The sequence below is a fragment of the Maniola jurtina genome, chromosome 28 (assembly GCF_905333055.1).
Source record: "Maniola jurtina chromosome 28, ilManJurt1.1, whole genome shotgun sequence".
Taxonomy (NCBI): domain Eukaryota; kingdom Metazoa; phylum Arthropoda; class Insecta; order Lepidoptera; family Nymphalidae; genus Maniola; species Maniola jurtina.
Window position 1 is genome coordinate 6,118,635 of NC_060056.1, and position 16,374 is coordinate 6,135,008.

The following is a 16,374-nucleotide window of genomic DNA, read 5'->3' on the forward strand; positions in this document are numbered from 1 at the left end:
TCAGCAAGCGGCGCATCAAGTGGCTCAAGCAGTGGCGCAGGAAGTCAGACCGGTAGTGGGGCAGGAAGTCAGACCGGTAGTGGCGCAGGAAGTCCGACCGGTAGTGGCGCAGGAAGTCAGACCGGTAGTGGCGCAGGAAGTAACTCAGCAAGCGGCGCATCAAGTGGCTCAAGCAGTGGCGCAGGAAGTCAGACCGGTAGTGGCGCAGGAAGTCAGACCGATAGTGGCGCAGGAAGTCAGACCGGTAGTGGCGCAGGAAGTAACTCAGCAAGCGGCGCATCAAGTGGCTCAAGCAGTGGCGCAGGAAGTCAGACCGGTAGTGGCGCAGGAAGTCAGACCGGTAGTGGCGCAGGAAGTCAGACCGGTAGTGGCGCAGGAAGTCAGACCGGTAGTGGCGCAGGAAGTCAGACCTGTAGTGGCGCAGGAAGTCAGACCGGTAGTGGCGCAGGAAGTCAGACCGGTAGTGGCGCAGGAAGTCAGACCGGTAGTGGCGCAGGAAGTCAGACCGGTAGTGGCGCAGGAAGTCAGACCGGTAGTGGCGCAGGAAGTCAGACCGGTAGTGGCGCAGGAAGTAACTCAGCAAGCGGCGCATCAAGTGGCTCAAGCAGTGACGCAGGAAGTCAGACCGGTAGTGGCGCAAGAAGTCAGACCGGTAGTGGCGCAGGAAGTCAGACCGGTAGTGGCGCAGGAAGTAACTCAGCAAGCGGCGCATCAAGTGGCTCAAGCAGTGGCGCAGGAAGTCAGACCGGTAGTGGCGCAGGAAGTCAGACCGGTAGTGGCGCAGGAAGTCAGACCGGTAGTGGCGCAGGAAGTCAGACCGGTAGTGGCGCAGGAAGTCAGACCGGTAGTGGCGCAGGAAGTCAGACCGGTAGTGGCGCAGGAAGTAACTCAGCAAGCGGCGCATCAAGTGGCTCAAGCAGTGACGCAGGAAGTCAGACCGGTAGTGGCGCAGGAAGTCAGACCGGTAGTGGCGCAGGAAGTCAGACCGGTAGTGGCGCAGGAAGTCAGACCGGTAGTGGCGCAGGAAGTAACTCAGCAAGCGGCGCATCAAGTGGCTCAAGCAGTGGCGCAGGAAGTCAGACCGGTAGTGGCGCAGGAAGTCAGACCGGTAGTGGCGCAGGAAGTCAGACCGGTAGTGGCGCAGGAAGTCAGACCGGTAGTGGCGCAGGAAGTCAGACCGGTAGTGGCGCAGGAAGCCAGACCGGTAGTGGCGCAGGAAGTCAGACCGGTAGTGGCGCAGGAAGTCAGACCGGTAGTGGCGCAGGAAGTAACTCAGCAAGCGGCGCATCAAGTGGCTCAAGCAGTGGCGCAGGAAGTCAGACCGGTAGTGGCGCAGGAAGTCAGACCGCTAGTGGCGCAGGAAGTCAGACCGGTAGTGGCGCAGGAAGTAACTCAGCAAGCGGCGCATCAAGTGGCTCAAGCAGTGGCGCAGGAAGTCAGACCGGTAGTGGCACAGGAAGTCAGACCGGTATTGGCGCAGGAAGTCAGACCGGTAGTGGCGCAGGAAGTCAGACCGGTAGTGGCGCAGGAAATCAGACCGGTAGTGGCGCAGGAAGTAACTCAGCAAGCGGCGCATCAAGTGGCTCAAGCAGTGACGCAGGAAGTCAGACCGGTAGTGGCGCAGGAAGTCAGACCGGTAGTGGCGCAGGAAGTCAGACCGGTAGTGGCGCAGGAAGTCAGACCGGTAGTGGCGCAGGAAGTCAGACCGGTAGTGGCGCAGGAAGTCAGACCGGTAGTGGCGCAGGAAGTAACTCAGCAAGCGGCGCATCAAGTGGCTCAAGCAGTGGCGCAGGAAGTCAGACCGGTAGTGGCGCAGGAAGTCAGACCGGTAGTGGCGCAGGAAGTCAGACCGGTAGTGGCGCAGGAAGTCAGACCGGTAGTGGCGCAGGAAGTCAGACCGGTAGTGGCGCAGGAAGTCAGACCGGTAGTGGCGCAGGAAGTCAGACCGGTAGTGGCGCAGGAAGTAACTCAGCAAGCGGCGCATCAAGTGGCTCAAGCAGTGGCGCAGGAAGTCAGACCGGTAGTGGCGCAGGAAGTCAGACCGGTAGTGGCGCAGGAAGTCAGACCGGTAGTGGCGCAGGAAGTCAGACCGGTAGTGGCGCAGGAAGTCAGACCGGTAGTGGCGCAGGAAGTCAGACCGGTAGTGGCGCAGGAAGTAACTCAGCAAGCGGCGCATCAAGTGGCTCAAGCAGTGACGCAGGAAGTCAGACCGGTAGTGGCGCAGGAAGTCAGACCGGTAGTGGCACAGGAAGTCAGACCGGTAGTGGCGCAGGAAGTCAGACCGGTAGTGGCGCAGGAAGTCAGACCGGTAGTGGCGCAGGAAGTAACTCAGCAAGCGGCGCATCAAGTGGCTCAAGCAGTGGCGCAGGAAGTCAGACCGGTAGTGGCGCAGGAAGTCAGACTGGTAGTGGCGCAGGAAGTCAGACCGGTAGTGGCGCAGGAAGTCAGACCGGTAGTGGCGCAGGAAGTCAGACCGGTAGTGGTGCAGGAAGTCAGACCGGTAGTGGCGCAGGAAGTCAGACCGGTAGTGGCGCAGGAAGTCAGACCGGTAGTGGCGCAGGAAGTCAGACCGGTAGTGGTGCAGGAAGTCACACCGGTAGTGGCGCAGGAAGTAACTCAGCAAGCGGCGCATCAAGTGACTCAAGCGGTGGCGCAGGAAGTCAGACCGGTAGTGGCGTAGGAAGTCAGACCGGTAGTGGCGCAGGAAGTCAGACCGGTAGTGGCGCAGGAAGTAACTCAGCAAGCGGCGCATCAAGTGGCTCAAGCAGTGGCGCAGGAAGTCAGACCGGTAGTGGCGCAGGAAGTCAGACCGGTAGTGGCGCAGGAAGTCAGACCGGTAGTGGCGCAGGAAGTAACTCAGCAAGCGGCGCATCAAGTGGCTCAAGCAGTGGCGCAGGAAGTCAGACCGGTAGTGGCGCAGGAAGTCAGACCGGTAGTGGCGCAGGAAGTAACTCAGCAAGCGGCGCATCAAGTGGCTCAAGCAGTGGCGCAGGAAGTCAGACCGGTAGTGGCGCAGGAAGTCAGACCGGTAGTGGTGCAGGAAGTCAGACCAGTAGTGGCGCAGGAAGTAACTCAGCAAGCGGCGCATCAAGTGACTCAAGCGGTGGCGCAGGAAGTCAGACCGGTAGTGGCGCAGGAAGTCAGACCGGTAGTGGCGCAGGAAGTAACTCAGCAAGCGGCGCATCAAGTGGCTCAAGCAGTGGCGCAGGAAGTCAGACCGGTAGTGGCGCAGGAAGTCAGACCGGTAGTGGCGCAGGAAGTCAGACCGGTAGTGGCGCAGGAAGTCAGACCGGTAGTGGCGCAGGAAGTCAGACCAGTAGTGGCGCAGGAAGTCAGACCGGTAGTGGCGCAGGAAGTAACTCAGCAAGCGGCGCATCAAGTGGCTCAAGCAGTGGCACAGGAAGTCAGACCGGTAGTGGCGCAGGAAGTCAGACCGGTAGTGGCGCAGGAAGTCAGACCGGTAGTGGCGCAGGAAGTCAGACCGGTAGTGGCGCAGGAAGTAACTCAGCAAGCGGCGCATCAAGTGGCTCAAGCAGTGGCGCAGGAAGTCAGACCGGTAGTGGCGCAGGAAGTCAGACCGGTAGTGGCGCAGGAAGTCAGACCGGTAGTGGCGCAGGAAGTAACTCAGCAAGCGGCGCATCAAGTGGCTCAAGCAGTGGCGCAGGAGGTCAGACCGGTAGTGGCGCAGGAAGTCAGACCGGTAGTGGCGCAGCAAGTAACTCAGCAAGCGGCGCATCAAGTGGCTCAAGCAGTGGCGCAGGAAGTCAGACCGGTAGTGGCGCAGGAAGTCAGACCGGTAGTGGCGCAGGAAGTCAGACCGGTAGTGGCGCAGGAAGTAACTCAGCAAGCGGCGCATCAAGTGGCTCAAGCAGTGACGCAGGAAGTCAGACCGGTAGTGGCGCAGGAAGTCAGACCGGTAGTGGCGCAGGAAGTCAGACCGGTAGTGGCGCAGGAAGTCAGACCGGTAGTGGCGCAGGAAGTAACTCAGCAAGCGGCGCATCAAGTGGCTCAAGCAGTGGCGCAGGAGGTCAGACCGGTAGTGGCGCAGGAAGTCAGACCGGTAGTGGCGCAGGAAGTAACTCAGCAAGCGGCGCATCAAGTGGCTCAAGCAGTGACGCAGGAAGTCAGACCGGTAGTGGCGCAGGAAGTCAGACCGGTAGTGGCGCAGGAAGTCAGACCGGTAGTGGCGCAGGAAGTCAGACTGGTAGTGGCGCAGGAAGTAACTCAGCAAGCGGCGCATCAAGTGGCTCAAGCAGTGACGCAGGAAGTCAGACCGGTAGTGGCGCAGGAAGTAACTCAGCAAGCGGCGCATCAAGTGGCTCAAGCAGTGGCGCAGGAAGTCAGACCGGTAGTGGCGCAGGAAGTCAGACCGGTAGTGGCGCAGGAAGTCAGACCGGTAGTGGCGCAGGAAGTCAGACCGGTAGTGGCGCAGGAAGTCAGACCGGTAGTGGTGCAGGAAGTCAGACCGGTAGTGGCGCAGGAAGTCAGACCGGTAGTGGCGCAGGAAGTCAGACCGGTAGTGGTGCAGGAAGTCAGACCGGTAGTGGCGCAGGAAGTAACTCAGCAAGCGGCGCATCAAGTGACTCAAGCGGTGGCGCAGGAAGTCAGACCGGTAGTGGCGCAGGAAGTCAGACCGGTAGTGGCGCAGGAAGTCAGACCGGTAGTGGCGCAGGAAGTAACTCAGCAAGCGGCGCATCAAGTGGCTCAAGCAGTGGCGCAGGAAGTCAGACCGGTAGTGGCGCAGGAAGTCAGACCGGTAGTGGCGCAGGAAGTCAGACCGGTAGTGGCGCAGGAAGTAACTCAGCAAGCGGCGCATCAAGTGGCTCAAGCAGTGGCGCAGGAAGTCAGACCGGTAGTGGCGCAGGAAGTCAGACCGGTAGTGGCGCAGGAAGTCAGACCGGTAGTGGCGCAGGAAGTAACTCAGCAAGCGGCGCATCAAGTGGCTCAAGCAGTGACGCAGGAAGTCAGACCGGTAGTGGCGCAGGAAGTCAAACCGGTAGTGGCGCAGGAAGTCAGACCGGTAGTGGCGCAGGAAGTCAGACCGGTAGTGGCGCAGGAAGTCAGACCGGTAGTGGCGCAGGAAGTCAGACCGGTAGTGGCGCAGGAAGTCAGACCGGTAGTGGCGCAGGAAGTCAGACCGGTAGTGGCGCAGGAAGTCAGACCGGTAGTGGCGCAGGAAGTCAGACCGGTAGTGGCGCAGGAAGTCAGACCGGTAGTGGCGCAGGAAGTCAGACTGGTAGTGGCGCAGGAAGTAACTCAGCAAGCGGCGCATCAAGTGGCTCAAGCAGTGGCGCAGGAAGTCAGACCGGTAGTGGCGCAGGAAGTCAGACCGGTAGTGGCGCAGGAAGTCAGACCGGTAGTGGCGCAGGAAGTCAGACCGGTAGTGGCGCAGGAAGTCAGACCGGTAGTGGCGCAGGAAGTCAGACCGGTAGTGGCGCAGGAAGTAACTCAGCAAGCGGCGCATCAAGTGGCTCAAGCAGTGACGCAGGAAGTCAGACCGGTAGTGGCGCAGGAAGTCAGACCGGTAGTGGCGCAGGAAGTCAGACAGGTAGTGGCGCAGGAAGTCAGACCGGTAGTGGCGCAGGAAGTCAGACCGGTAGTGGCGCAGGAAGTAACTCAGCAAGCGGCGCATCAAGTGGCTCAAGCAGTGGCGCAGGAGGTCAGACCGGTAGTGGCGCAGGAAGTCAGACCGGTAGTGGCGCAGGAAGTAACTCAGCAAGCGGCGCATCAAGTGGCTCAAGCAGTGACGCAGGAAGTCAGACCGTTAGTGGCGCAGGAAGTCAGACCGGTAGTGGCGCAGGAAGTCAGACCGGTAGTGGCGCAGGAAGTCAGACTGGTAGTGGCGCAGGAAGTAACTCAGCAAGCGGCGCATCAAGTGGCTCAAGCAGTGACGCAGGAAGTCAGACCGGTAGTGGCGCAGGAAGTAACTCAGCAAGCGGCGCATCAAGTGGCTCAAGCAGTGGCGCAGGAAGTCAGACCGGTAGTGGCGCAGGAAGTCAGACCGGTAGTGGCGCAGGAAGTCAGACCGGTAGTGGCGCAGGAAGTCAGACCGGTAGTGGCGCAGGAAGTCAGACCGGTAGTGGTGCAGGAAGTCAGACCGGTAGTGGCGCAGGAAGTCAGACCGGTAGTGGCGCAGGAAGTCAGACCGGTACTGGCGCAGGAAGTCAGACCGGTAGTGGTGCAGGAAGTCAGACCGGTAGTGGCGCAGGAAGTAACTCAGCAAGCGGCGCATCAAGTGACTCAAGCGGTGGCGCAGGAAGTCAGACCGGTAGTGGCGCAGGAAGTCAGACCGGTAGTGGCGCAGGAAGTCAGACCGGTAGTGGCGCAGGAAGTAACTCAGCAAGCGGCGCATCAAGTGGCTCAAGCAGTGGCGCAGGAAGTCAGACCGGTAGTGGCGCAGGAAGTCAGACCGGTAGTGGCGCAGGAAGTAACTCAGCAAGCGGCGCATCAAGTGGCTCAAGCAGTGGCGCAGGAAGTCAGACCGGTAGTGGCGCAGGAAGTCAGACCGGTAGTGGCGCAGGAAGTCAGACCGGTAGTGGCGCAGGAAGTAACTCAGCAAGCGGCGCATCAAGTGGCTCAAGCAGTGACGCAGGAAGTCAGACCGGTAGTGGCGCAGGAAGTCAGACCGGTAGTGGCGCAGGAAGTCAGACCGGTAGTGGCGCAGGAAGTCAGACCGGTAGTGGCGCAGGAAGTCAGACCGGTAGTGGCGCAGGAGGTCAGACCGGTAGTGGCGCAGGAAGTCAGACCGGTAGTGGCGCAGGAAGTCAGACCGGTAGTGGCGCAGGAAGTCAGACCGGTAGTGGCGCAGGAAGTCAGACCGGTAGTGGCGCAGGAAGTCAGACCGGTAGTGGTGCAGGAAGTCAGACCGGTAGTGGCGCAGGAAGTAACTCAGCAAGCGGCGCATCAAGTGACTCAAGCGGTGGCGCAGGAAGTCAGACCGGTAGTGGCGCAGGAAGTCAGACCGGTAGTGGCGCAGGAAGTCAGACCGGTAGTGGCGCAGGAAGTCAGACCGGTAGTGGCGCAGGAAGTCAGACCGGTAGTGGCGCAGGAAGTAACTCAGCAAGCGGCGCATCAAGTGGCTCAAGCAGTGGCGCAGGAAGTCAGACCGGTAGTGGCGCAGGAAGTCAGACCGGTAGTGGCGCAGGAAGTAACTCAGCAAGCGGCGCATCAAGTGGCTCAAGCAGTGGCGCAGGAAGTCAGACCGGTAGTGGCGCAGGAAGTCAGACCGGTAGTGGCGCAGGAAGTCAGACCGGTAGTGGCGCAGGAAGTAACTCAGCAAGCGGCGCATCAAGTGGCTCAAGCAGTGACGCAGGAAGTCAGACCGGTAGTGGCGCAGGAAGTCAGACCGGTAGTGGCGCAGGAAGTAACTCAGCAAGCGGCGCATCGAGTGGCTCAAGCAGTGACGCAGGAAGTCAGACCGGTAGTGGCGCAGGAAGTCAGACCGGTAGTGGCGCAGGAAGTAACTCAGCAAGCGGCGCATCAAGTGGCTCAAGCAGTGACGCAGGAAGTCAGACCGGTAGTGGCGCAGGAAGTCAGACCGGTAGTGGCGCAGGAAGTCAGACGGGTAGTGGCGCAGGAAGTCAGACCGGTAGTGGCGCAGGAAGTCAGACCGGTAGTGGCGCAGGAAGTCAGACCGGTAGTGGCGCAGGAAGTCAGACCGGTAGTGGCGCAGGAAGTCAGACCGGTAGTGGCGCAGGAAGTCAGACCGGTAGTGGCGCAGGAAGTAACTCAGCAAGCGGCGCATCAAGTCACTCAAGCAGTAGCGCAGGAAGTCAGACCGGAAGTGGCACAGGAAGTGACTCAGCAAGTGGCGCAGAAAGTTTCTCAGCAAGTGGCGCAGAAAGTTACTCAGGAATTACCACCGGAAGTGGCGCTTCAAGTACCGCAGGAAGTTACTCAAGAAGTTGGGCAGGAAGTAATGCAAGAAGCAGCGCGGGAAGTGGTCTTAGAGGAACCTCCCCGCCAGTAGGTTTCAGTCATGCTCCATTTAATACTTATTATTACAGTGTACCCCCGGTAATGCAGCCTCTGTCTAATCCGGCACCCCCTGTAATCCGACATGTCTATTATTACTGAATTTACTAAAGACATAGGTACATAATGAAGTGTGATTTGTAATTCAGAATATGTTTAACTAAAGAATCTTATCATTGGATCTGTAATTAGTCGTATACAAGGAACTCTTTTGTAATAAATTCTGGAATATGGTCTTCGGCAGTACTCTATAATCCGACAAATTCGATAGTTCGACACTGCCCTGCAAAACTATTGTCGGAGGTCCACTGTATTTTAATACGCTTGCAATGGTGCAGATTCAGTTGCCAACTAAGCATTTGCATCTTTATCTTCCCGATTAATAAGAAAAAGGATAGACAAACCGATTTTGGTTTCAACTGTCAAACCTTGCAATTTCAGGCGTTATTGTGTATTTAAATTTTGTAAATCATTATTTTTTCGTGTTTTTTGTGTGGTATCTTATCAATAAAATCATCAATATCACTTGTATTCTTAGTGTTCCACTTAAATCCTGTATATCCTGGATACAGCACTCATATTATATAGTCTACTAGCTGATGCCTGCGACTTCATTCGCGTGGATGTAGGTTTTTTGAAATTCCCGTGGGAACTCTTTGATTTTCCGGGATAAAAAGTAGCCTATGTGCTAATCCAGGGTATAATCTATCTCTATTTTAAATTTCAGCCCAATCCGTCCAGTAGTTTATGCGTGAAGGAGTAACAAACACACACACACACACACACACACACACACACACACACACACACACACACACACACATACAAACTTTCTCCTTTAAAATTCACTTATAAATAACTAGAAACCAGTCATTGTAATAATCTGTGTAAATCCAGACAAAAAAATTTAAAATTCTGTGGCTTCTTTCCTGTGCCTTTGACTTTTGTAACTTTTATTATAATAAGTGTGACTTCGTCTGGGTTGGTGTTAGCTGGCGGGCGTGCTCTGCCTTTTTGGAGTGTTTGTTTTTTGTTAAAACTGACTGGAAAGCGCTCTGAGGGGGTGCCGCGCGTGTGTCGGCGAGCGCCGGCACAGACGGGGTCCATACTTGTATAGTTTAACTAACTTGTTACAAATAACTACAAACTTGACATTGGCTAATCTTTGTAAAGCCAGACGAGAGAAAAAAAATGTAATAAGTAATTATTGTACCTATCCATTATTTTAAAGTTTAAAATAATATTATAGGTATGAAATAAAATAAATTCCATGATTTTGAAAATGCTTTTATTTTTACTTCTCATCCATAACCTAGATTAAAACTTAAAAACTAATAAATTATAATTATAATATTAAAATTAATTGAATGTTTTACAGATTTCATTAAATTAAAATTTCTCAGAGAGAATTTTTTCCTTCTAGAAAAATTTAATAAGAACAAGCATAGATTGTAAAATATAAAAATGTTTGTACATTGCCATTCCTTTTGTTTAATAAAAAGTAATAATTTTAATAATAAAATTATTGTCACATAAAATGGGATTTTCATAACCTAATGTTTCAAAAAAATGTATGTTACATAGGATAAAACTGAAAACTAATTTTTCTATTGCAAAATAGGTTTGCGTTTGATGACAAAAAATAGCAGTTAGTGTTGAAAACTTAAAACTATGGAAAAAATTAGGAGCTTAAGGAGTTATTTCAACTTTTTTTTTATTCAGATACAATTTTTACAGAACAGCGCTCTTAATGATTTTTTTACAAATATTAGCCATGCTAATCATGACTAATACTCCCCTTTCCCCTCCAATTAAGCGTAAAGCATATGCCAGGAGTGGGTACGACAATAGTGCAACGGGTGGGGTTTGAACCACCGACCTTTCGGAATTCAGTCCGCTCCTCAACCATTGAGCTATCGAGGCTCTGATTAAAGCTATCATTGCTTTCATTAAAAATAGCGAAATGATAAGTACCTGTTATATGTTATGTTTGCTTTTAAACGCATGATACTTCAATAAAACCTTGTTCGTGAACTTTTCACCGCAAGTGCATTCATAATGATTAATTTTCTCCTTTTTGACTGCATGTTCGTTTATGTGCAACCTCATTTCTTCCAAACCAACGCAGACTTCCCTACACAATATACATATGTGTACATCATTCGACAATCTTATACCTCTAACCCCCGCAATGCTTTGGAGTCTCAAATAGGATGGAGTTTCTGGTATGAAATATCTTTTAAAATTATCTATTTCGTTATTTGACATTGAATCCTTGACAGTTTTTTCTGCATCTGTCAATTTTGTGTCAGCTATTTTACTAGATTTATCAACTTCGTTTGATATGGAATTTTTTTTGGTGTCAACATCTATATTATCTGTGGATAAACCATGGTCACTGATTTCAATCACTGTCATTAAATTACTGTCACTCATTACTTCATCTGTCATTAAATCCGAATGATCTGTCAACTCCTCTTTGATGGTGTCACCCGTCATAAAATTTTTACTTGTCACAGCGATTTCTTTGTCACTGCTCTCGAATAATGACATTATATTGTTTTCACTTCTTACACCAGTTGTAATTAAATCTGGATCTTTGATGTCATCTGTCATTAAATCTGGGAGTATCATTAGATTTGTATCATAGTTACCAACTGGATTTTCATTTAACAAATCCTCATCATTTGTTTGGACCACAAAATCATTCATTACATCGGTCAAAGCTGTCACAATTTCAGTCGACATTCCCTTCTTCTTTTTAGTCTTCCTTTTAATGCCTTTCAATTTCCTTTTACTTCTTTTTACACCTGTCATTAAAACCTCTTCTTCCTCCTCTGCTCTTCTATCCTCACTTTTCGATATCAAAGCTTCACCAGCCATTAAATTCTTGATAGTCATCATATCTGTTACTGTATCCATGTCACTTATTTCAATGACTGTCAAAAAATCGCCTTCAACCAATGTATCACTCTCGATTAAATTTTCACTTTTTACATCCTCTATCATTAAATTTTGGTCTGTTTCATCATGCTCGATCTTCGTGACTGTATCAACTGTCATTAAATTCTTAGCAGCTGGGTTATCAACTGTCATTAATTCTTTGTCATCTGTTGTTGGATCCTTATTCTTTGCAGAGGTTTTGTGCCTTGCTAGAATGTGACTCTGGAATGACTCGACTCGAGTAGTGTCATAATAGCACATGTCACACTTTAGGTAGTAGGGATGCAACCTTAGATGTTGTTTTAGGGCTTTAGTGTTGAGACATTTACATAAGCATATCCTACACGTAGAGACACTCTGTATGTTGTGCATATAAAAGTGGGCCGGCATGTTCCGTACTTGGATGTTTCTATGACAGATCAGACATCTGAAAAAAGATAGAAAACTTTAATGCACACAAACCATGAAATAATCAAGACCAAACAAAGAACCTAAAAATAACTGCATCCAAAGGCAGCCTTATTACTTATAACAATATCTACCAGGCAACCTTTGGTGAAAGGAGAAACTAGGTGTTGGATGGTACTAACACCCAATTCACAGAATCTTATTTAATAGTATATAATATATTATGTATAGTACATATAGTATGTAATATGTATATTATATTGTACAAAGATTTTTATTGCAAACTTGGGTTAGTTAACATTAGATTTTAACAAATAGTGTCAGTGATATTGTATGGGTCCATATACCATGTCAAGGTCGACATGGTATTTATCGACCTTGAAAAGGCATATGACAGAGTTCCTCGCGAAGTTTTGTGGTGGGCTATGAAAGTGAAGAGATTGCCTGAGAAGTATGTGAGGCTTGTGAAAGCGATGTATAGACGAGCGAGTACAAGGGTCAGATCAGAAGCTGGCGTTACGGACAAGTTCAATGTGGAAGTAGGCTTGCATCAGGGATCGGCTTTAAGTCCTTATTTGTTTGTCCTGGTAATGGATGCTCTGACGTCAAACATACAGGAACAAGCACCCTGGTGCATGCTGTTTGCCGACGACATTGTGCTTGTCGGAGAAGATGCGGCCGACGTCCAGAGCAGACTGCGTAGATGGCAAGAGAAATTGGAGAGTGTTGGCCTGAGGATCAGCCGAACGAAGACAGAACATCTGTTCTGTGACTTCGGTGGCCCCTCCAGTTTCTCTGATATCTGTTTGGATGGCGTAACTCTACCTGTCTGCTCCAATTTCCGGTACCTCGGTTCGCTCTTCCAAAGTGACGGTAGCATTGATCGAGACGTGAACAATAGAATGAATGCGGGATGGATGAAATGGCGACAGGTCTCAAGTGTTATATGCGACCCGAAAATGCCCCTTAAACTTAAGGGGAAAATTTACAAAACTGTCGTTAGACCTGTCACATTGTATGGTTCAGAATGTTGGGCGGTAAAAGGAAAGGATGAAAGACGAGTACATGCGACCGAAATGCGAATGTTGAGATGGATGTGTGGTGTGACAAGAATGGACATGATAAGGAATGAATATATAAGGGGAAGTTTAAAAGTAGCACCAGTGGTAGACAAATTGAGGAGTAATAGGCTGGCATGGTATGGGCATGTAATGCGGAGGGAAGAGAGTCATATCACTAGAAGAATGTTAAATATGCATGTGGATGGAGAAAAGAGAAGAGGACGACCAAAGAAAAGGTGGATGGATTGCGTGAAAGAGGATATGCGTATAAAAGGGGTAGATGATAAGTTGATGGATGACAGAAGAGAGTGGAAGAGGAAGACATGTTGTGCCGACCCCACGTAGCATGGGATAAGGGCTGGAAGAAGAAGAAGATATTGTATGGGTCCTTTGACCTTTTACTGAAAATCATACCTTGTGAAGGTGCCTTTTAACCCTTCACTGAAATAATAGGGGTCCTCTGACCCCTTATTGAAAATCATACTATGAAAATGGGTATAACTAAGAGGTCTACACTCTTTATGCATTGAGGAATACATTCGTATGTACGGTTGAGGCTTCGACCGTGGCTAGTTACCACCCACCACCAAGACATTTAGCATTTCGGTATGACACAGTGTAGAAACAAAAGGAGTATGGGTTTAATGAAAACTGCCATACCCCTTCCAGGTGAACCCGCTTCCATCTTAGACTACATCATCACTTACCACCAGGTGAGATTGCGGTCAAGGCCTAGTTTGTATATGATTTTTTTAAAAAAAGGAGTGGAGTGAGACATAGAGAAAGGATGAAGACAGACAGAGATAAAGTGGGGAGAGAGACAGAGAGACTCACTTTATAAGATCCATTTGGCTCATGTCCAAATGAGCGTAGCGCAAATGTATGATTAGGTTATCCTTGTTGAAGAATATGGCGGAGCATTCATCACATATGAAGATCTCTCGTTCCACTCGGAGACAGGTTTCCGTGCTCAGTAGATGCTCTGACTTTATGTGTTTGACGACTGACTCCTTGTCTGCACACTGCTTTATGCATATCTGAAATTATAGTTATACTAAACTAGCTGATGCCCGCGACTTCGTTCGCGTGGATGAAGGTTTTTTAAAAATCCCGTGGAAACTCTTTGATTTTCCGGGATAAAAAGTAGCCTATGTGCTAATCCAGGGTATAATCTATCTCCATTCTAAATTTCAGCCAAATCCGTCCAGTAGTTTTTGCGTGAAGGAGTAACAAACATACACACACACACACACACACACACACATACAAACTTTCGCCTTTATAATATTATTAGTGTGATAGTGTGAAGTGTGATTAGATGAATGCAACTTTGTCTGTGTGGATATAGATTTTAAATCCCGCTGGAACTCATAGATTTTTCGGGATAAAAAACCAGCCAAGTGTGAGTCATACTCGCGCACCGAGGGTTTGGTACTCGGTTATAATTTTTCTACATATTTTGCACAATAAATCAAAAACTATTATGCATAAAAATAAACAAAAATCTGTTTTAGAATGTACAGGTAAAGCCCTTTCATATGATACCCCACTTGGTATAGTTATCTTACTTTGAAAATTGAAAATAATAAGAACATATATTTTAATTTTTTTTGTGACATAACCACAAATTCACGGTTTTCGAATTTTTTCCTTTATGCTATAAGACCTACCTACCTGCCAAACTTAATAATTCTAGGTCAACGGGAAGTATCCTATAGGTTTTCTTGACGGACACAACAGAAGGATAGAAAGGACAGATGTATAGACAGACAGACAACAAAGTTATCCTATAAGGGTTCCGTTTTTCCTTTTGAGGTACGGAACTCTAAAAACTTACGAAGCAATAGTCGTTCCTTTTCTTCAGCTTGTTCATAAATGCCTTCTTATAATGAACCTTGGTTTTGTGTATTTCCACCTCAGTTTCGCTCGTCCAGCCTCCATCGTGGCACATATCGCATCCATACAGCTCAACTTCAATTTTTTCGTAAGGGTTATCATTAACTTTGACTGGTGGGACAAGCCCGACATCTCTTGGCGAACGGAACATTATTTACGATTAATAAAGCACTTTTATTAGTTACATCACTGGACGCTAATTAGTTTTACACAAGTTTTACTTTCTGTTCTACCTTATGGATAAAAATCATAAAAAATACAAAATTGTTTGGTTTCCGTAACTTTCCGTAGCACAGCACAGTTCCGTAGAATTAACTTTTTTTTTACTGGCAAATCACAGACCAGTTATGCGGAGAGGCAAATAATTAACTGGTTTTACGGCTCTGAGTTCTAGCCTTTTTGAGCCTTCAAATTAATTACCTATTGTTTCTCCGAGCTATGATGAGTATTGCATTCTATCAAATCGATGGATATGAGCATCACGGACCAATAACACCAATAAGTAGGTACCTACCATACAAGTTTCTATGAGCATTGATCATGATCATTGAGGATTATTTTATTGGATGATTTTTTTTAACTGGCTTTACGGCTCCGGGTTCTAACCTTTTTGAGCCTTAATGGATGAAAGACCAAATTAAATTTGAATTTCGCGGGCAGGCCCGTCTCATGCCCCTTAAAACAGCCAAAAAGAAAAGTGGCTTTATATTATTACTATTTACTAATAACGTTGTTCGTGTGTTCAGGTTTTAAAAATCCCGTGAGAACAACAAATCCAAACAAAAGACAAATCCAATAATATGTATGCCCATCTTCAGGGTGCATGGTATCTCAGTGCCTCATCAAAATCAGTTTAACTATGAAAAGATAAAAGACAGACAGACATTTCGTATTTACAATATTAATTACGGATGGTGGGTACCTCATTATTCATTAATATAATTTAGGATGACATTTTACTACCTACATGTTGAGGAATAATTAAAAGTTCTTCAGAAATTGCTAATGAGTAGGTATTTTATTTACAGCACTCCAACTTTTGTTTAACAGCTTTACTTATTTTAATACAAGAAACAATTAATAAAACAATTGGCAAGGAAAGATTTATTTTTTATACATCACAACTACTATACAGTTAAAGACATTTTTTATTTTCAATTTTTTGAAAAGCCTCCTGAATAAGGAAAAATTTAAAAAGCCCAAATAATACAACACCAACATACTTTTAGTAGGTACTTAACTATTATAATATTAAAACCATTTTTTTTAAATAATCATAGTAAAATTGCATTTATTCGATACCTACAATTTTTTGCAAAATGAAAATGCAATACAATTTTAAGCCCAAATGCGAATAGATACTAAACTAAAATATAACTAATTTTTGGCAAAACTAAAACTTTTTTAAACTTAAGTAATATTTCTGATACTTCGCCTAGGTAGGTATTTTTTTTAATACATGAATATAATTATAATAGTGGTGGACCGAGCGCTCTTAATACCTACTTGAAGCTAATACCTACTTATTGCTATCCCTCTTCGACTATCAAAATTAAAGCGAGAGATCAGATCCCAGTCGAAGTGGCATTACGTATGTATAGTTTGCGACAGGTCGACATGGCAATCGTGCTGGGGACACGGGATAGCGAGGGTGTGTGGGGCGTCCCCCCGCCTCATACCCCGATTGCCATGTCGACCTGACGCGTAAATTAGGTATTTTGCTTCAAGGTAGGTATTAGGAGTGCTTTTTTTCAACTGGCGCTACGGCTTTAGGTTCTAGTCTTTTTGAGCCTTTTTAAAAAGGATTTATCCCTGTGCCACACAAAAAAAAAATATTTGACTATCTTTCGAAGTTAACTACACTAAGGTTGAAATCTATAAGCGCACTTTGACTTTGCTTAGATTTAAGTTTCAGTTAAAACGAGACAGATTTATGCCAGCTGTATAGCGCTGTCTCGTTTTAACAGTGTCTTAAGTCTGAGCAAAGTCAAAGTGCACTCTATAGATCTCAGCGTAAGAAGCCAAAGTTACCCCGAATCAAGGTGTTTGTCCATATATTATGTAGTATTTATTTACATTATACAATATACAT

The 16,374-nt window shown here is 48.1% G+C and overlaps 1 protein-coding gene across 2 annotated transcripts; it reads right to left on the reverse strand.

Annotated features, from left to right (window-relative positions):
- Positions 1-9,865: 9,865 nt before the first annotated feature.
- On the reverse strand, positions 9,866-14,604 carry LOC123879347. Of its 2 annotated transcripts, XM_045927005.1 has the most exons (4): positions 14,224-14,604; positions 13,221-13,423; positions 10,341-11,344; positions 9,866-10,304 (listed from the first exon to the last, which is right to left on the reverse strand). In XM_045927005.1, the coding sequence occupies exons 1-4, from the start codon at positions 14,431-14,433 to the stop codon at positions 9,952-9,954; spliced, it is 1,770 nt and encodes a 589-aa protein (XP_045782961.1). In that variant the 5' UTR covers positions 14,434-14,604; the 3' UTR covers positions 9,866-9,951. The 2 variants fall into 2 exon arrangements, with proteins under 2 accessions (XP_045782961.1, XP_045782960.1); XM_045927004.1 differs by having other exon boundaries at positions 9,866-11,344; positions 14,224-14,603.
- Between the last annotated feature and the right edge of the window lie 1,770 nt (positions 14,605-16,374).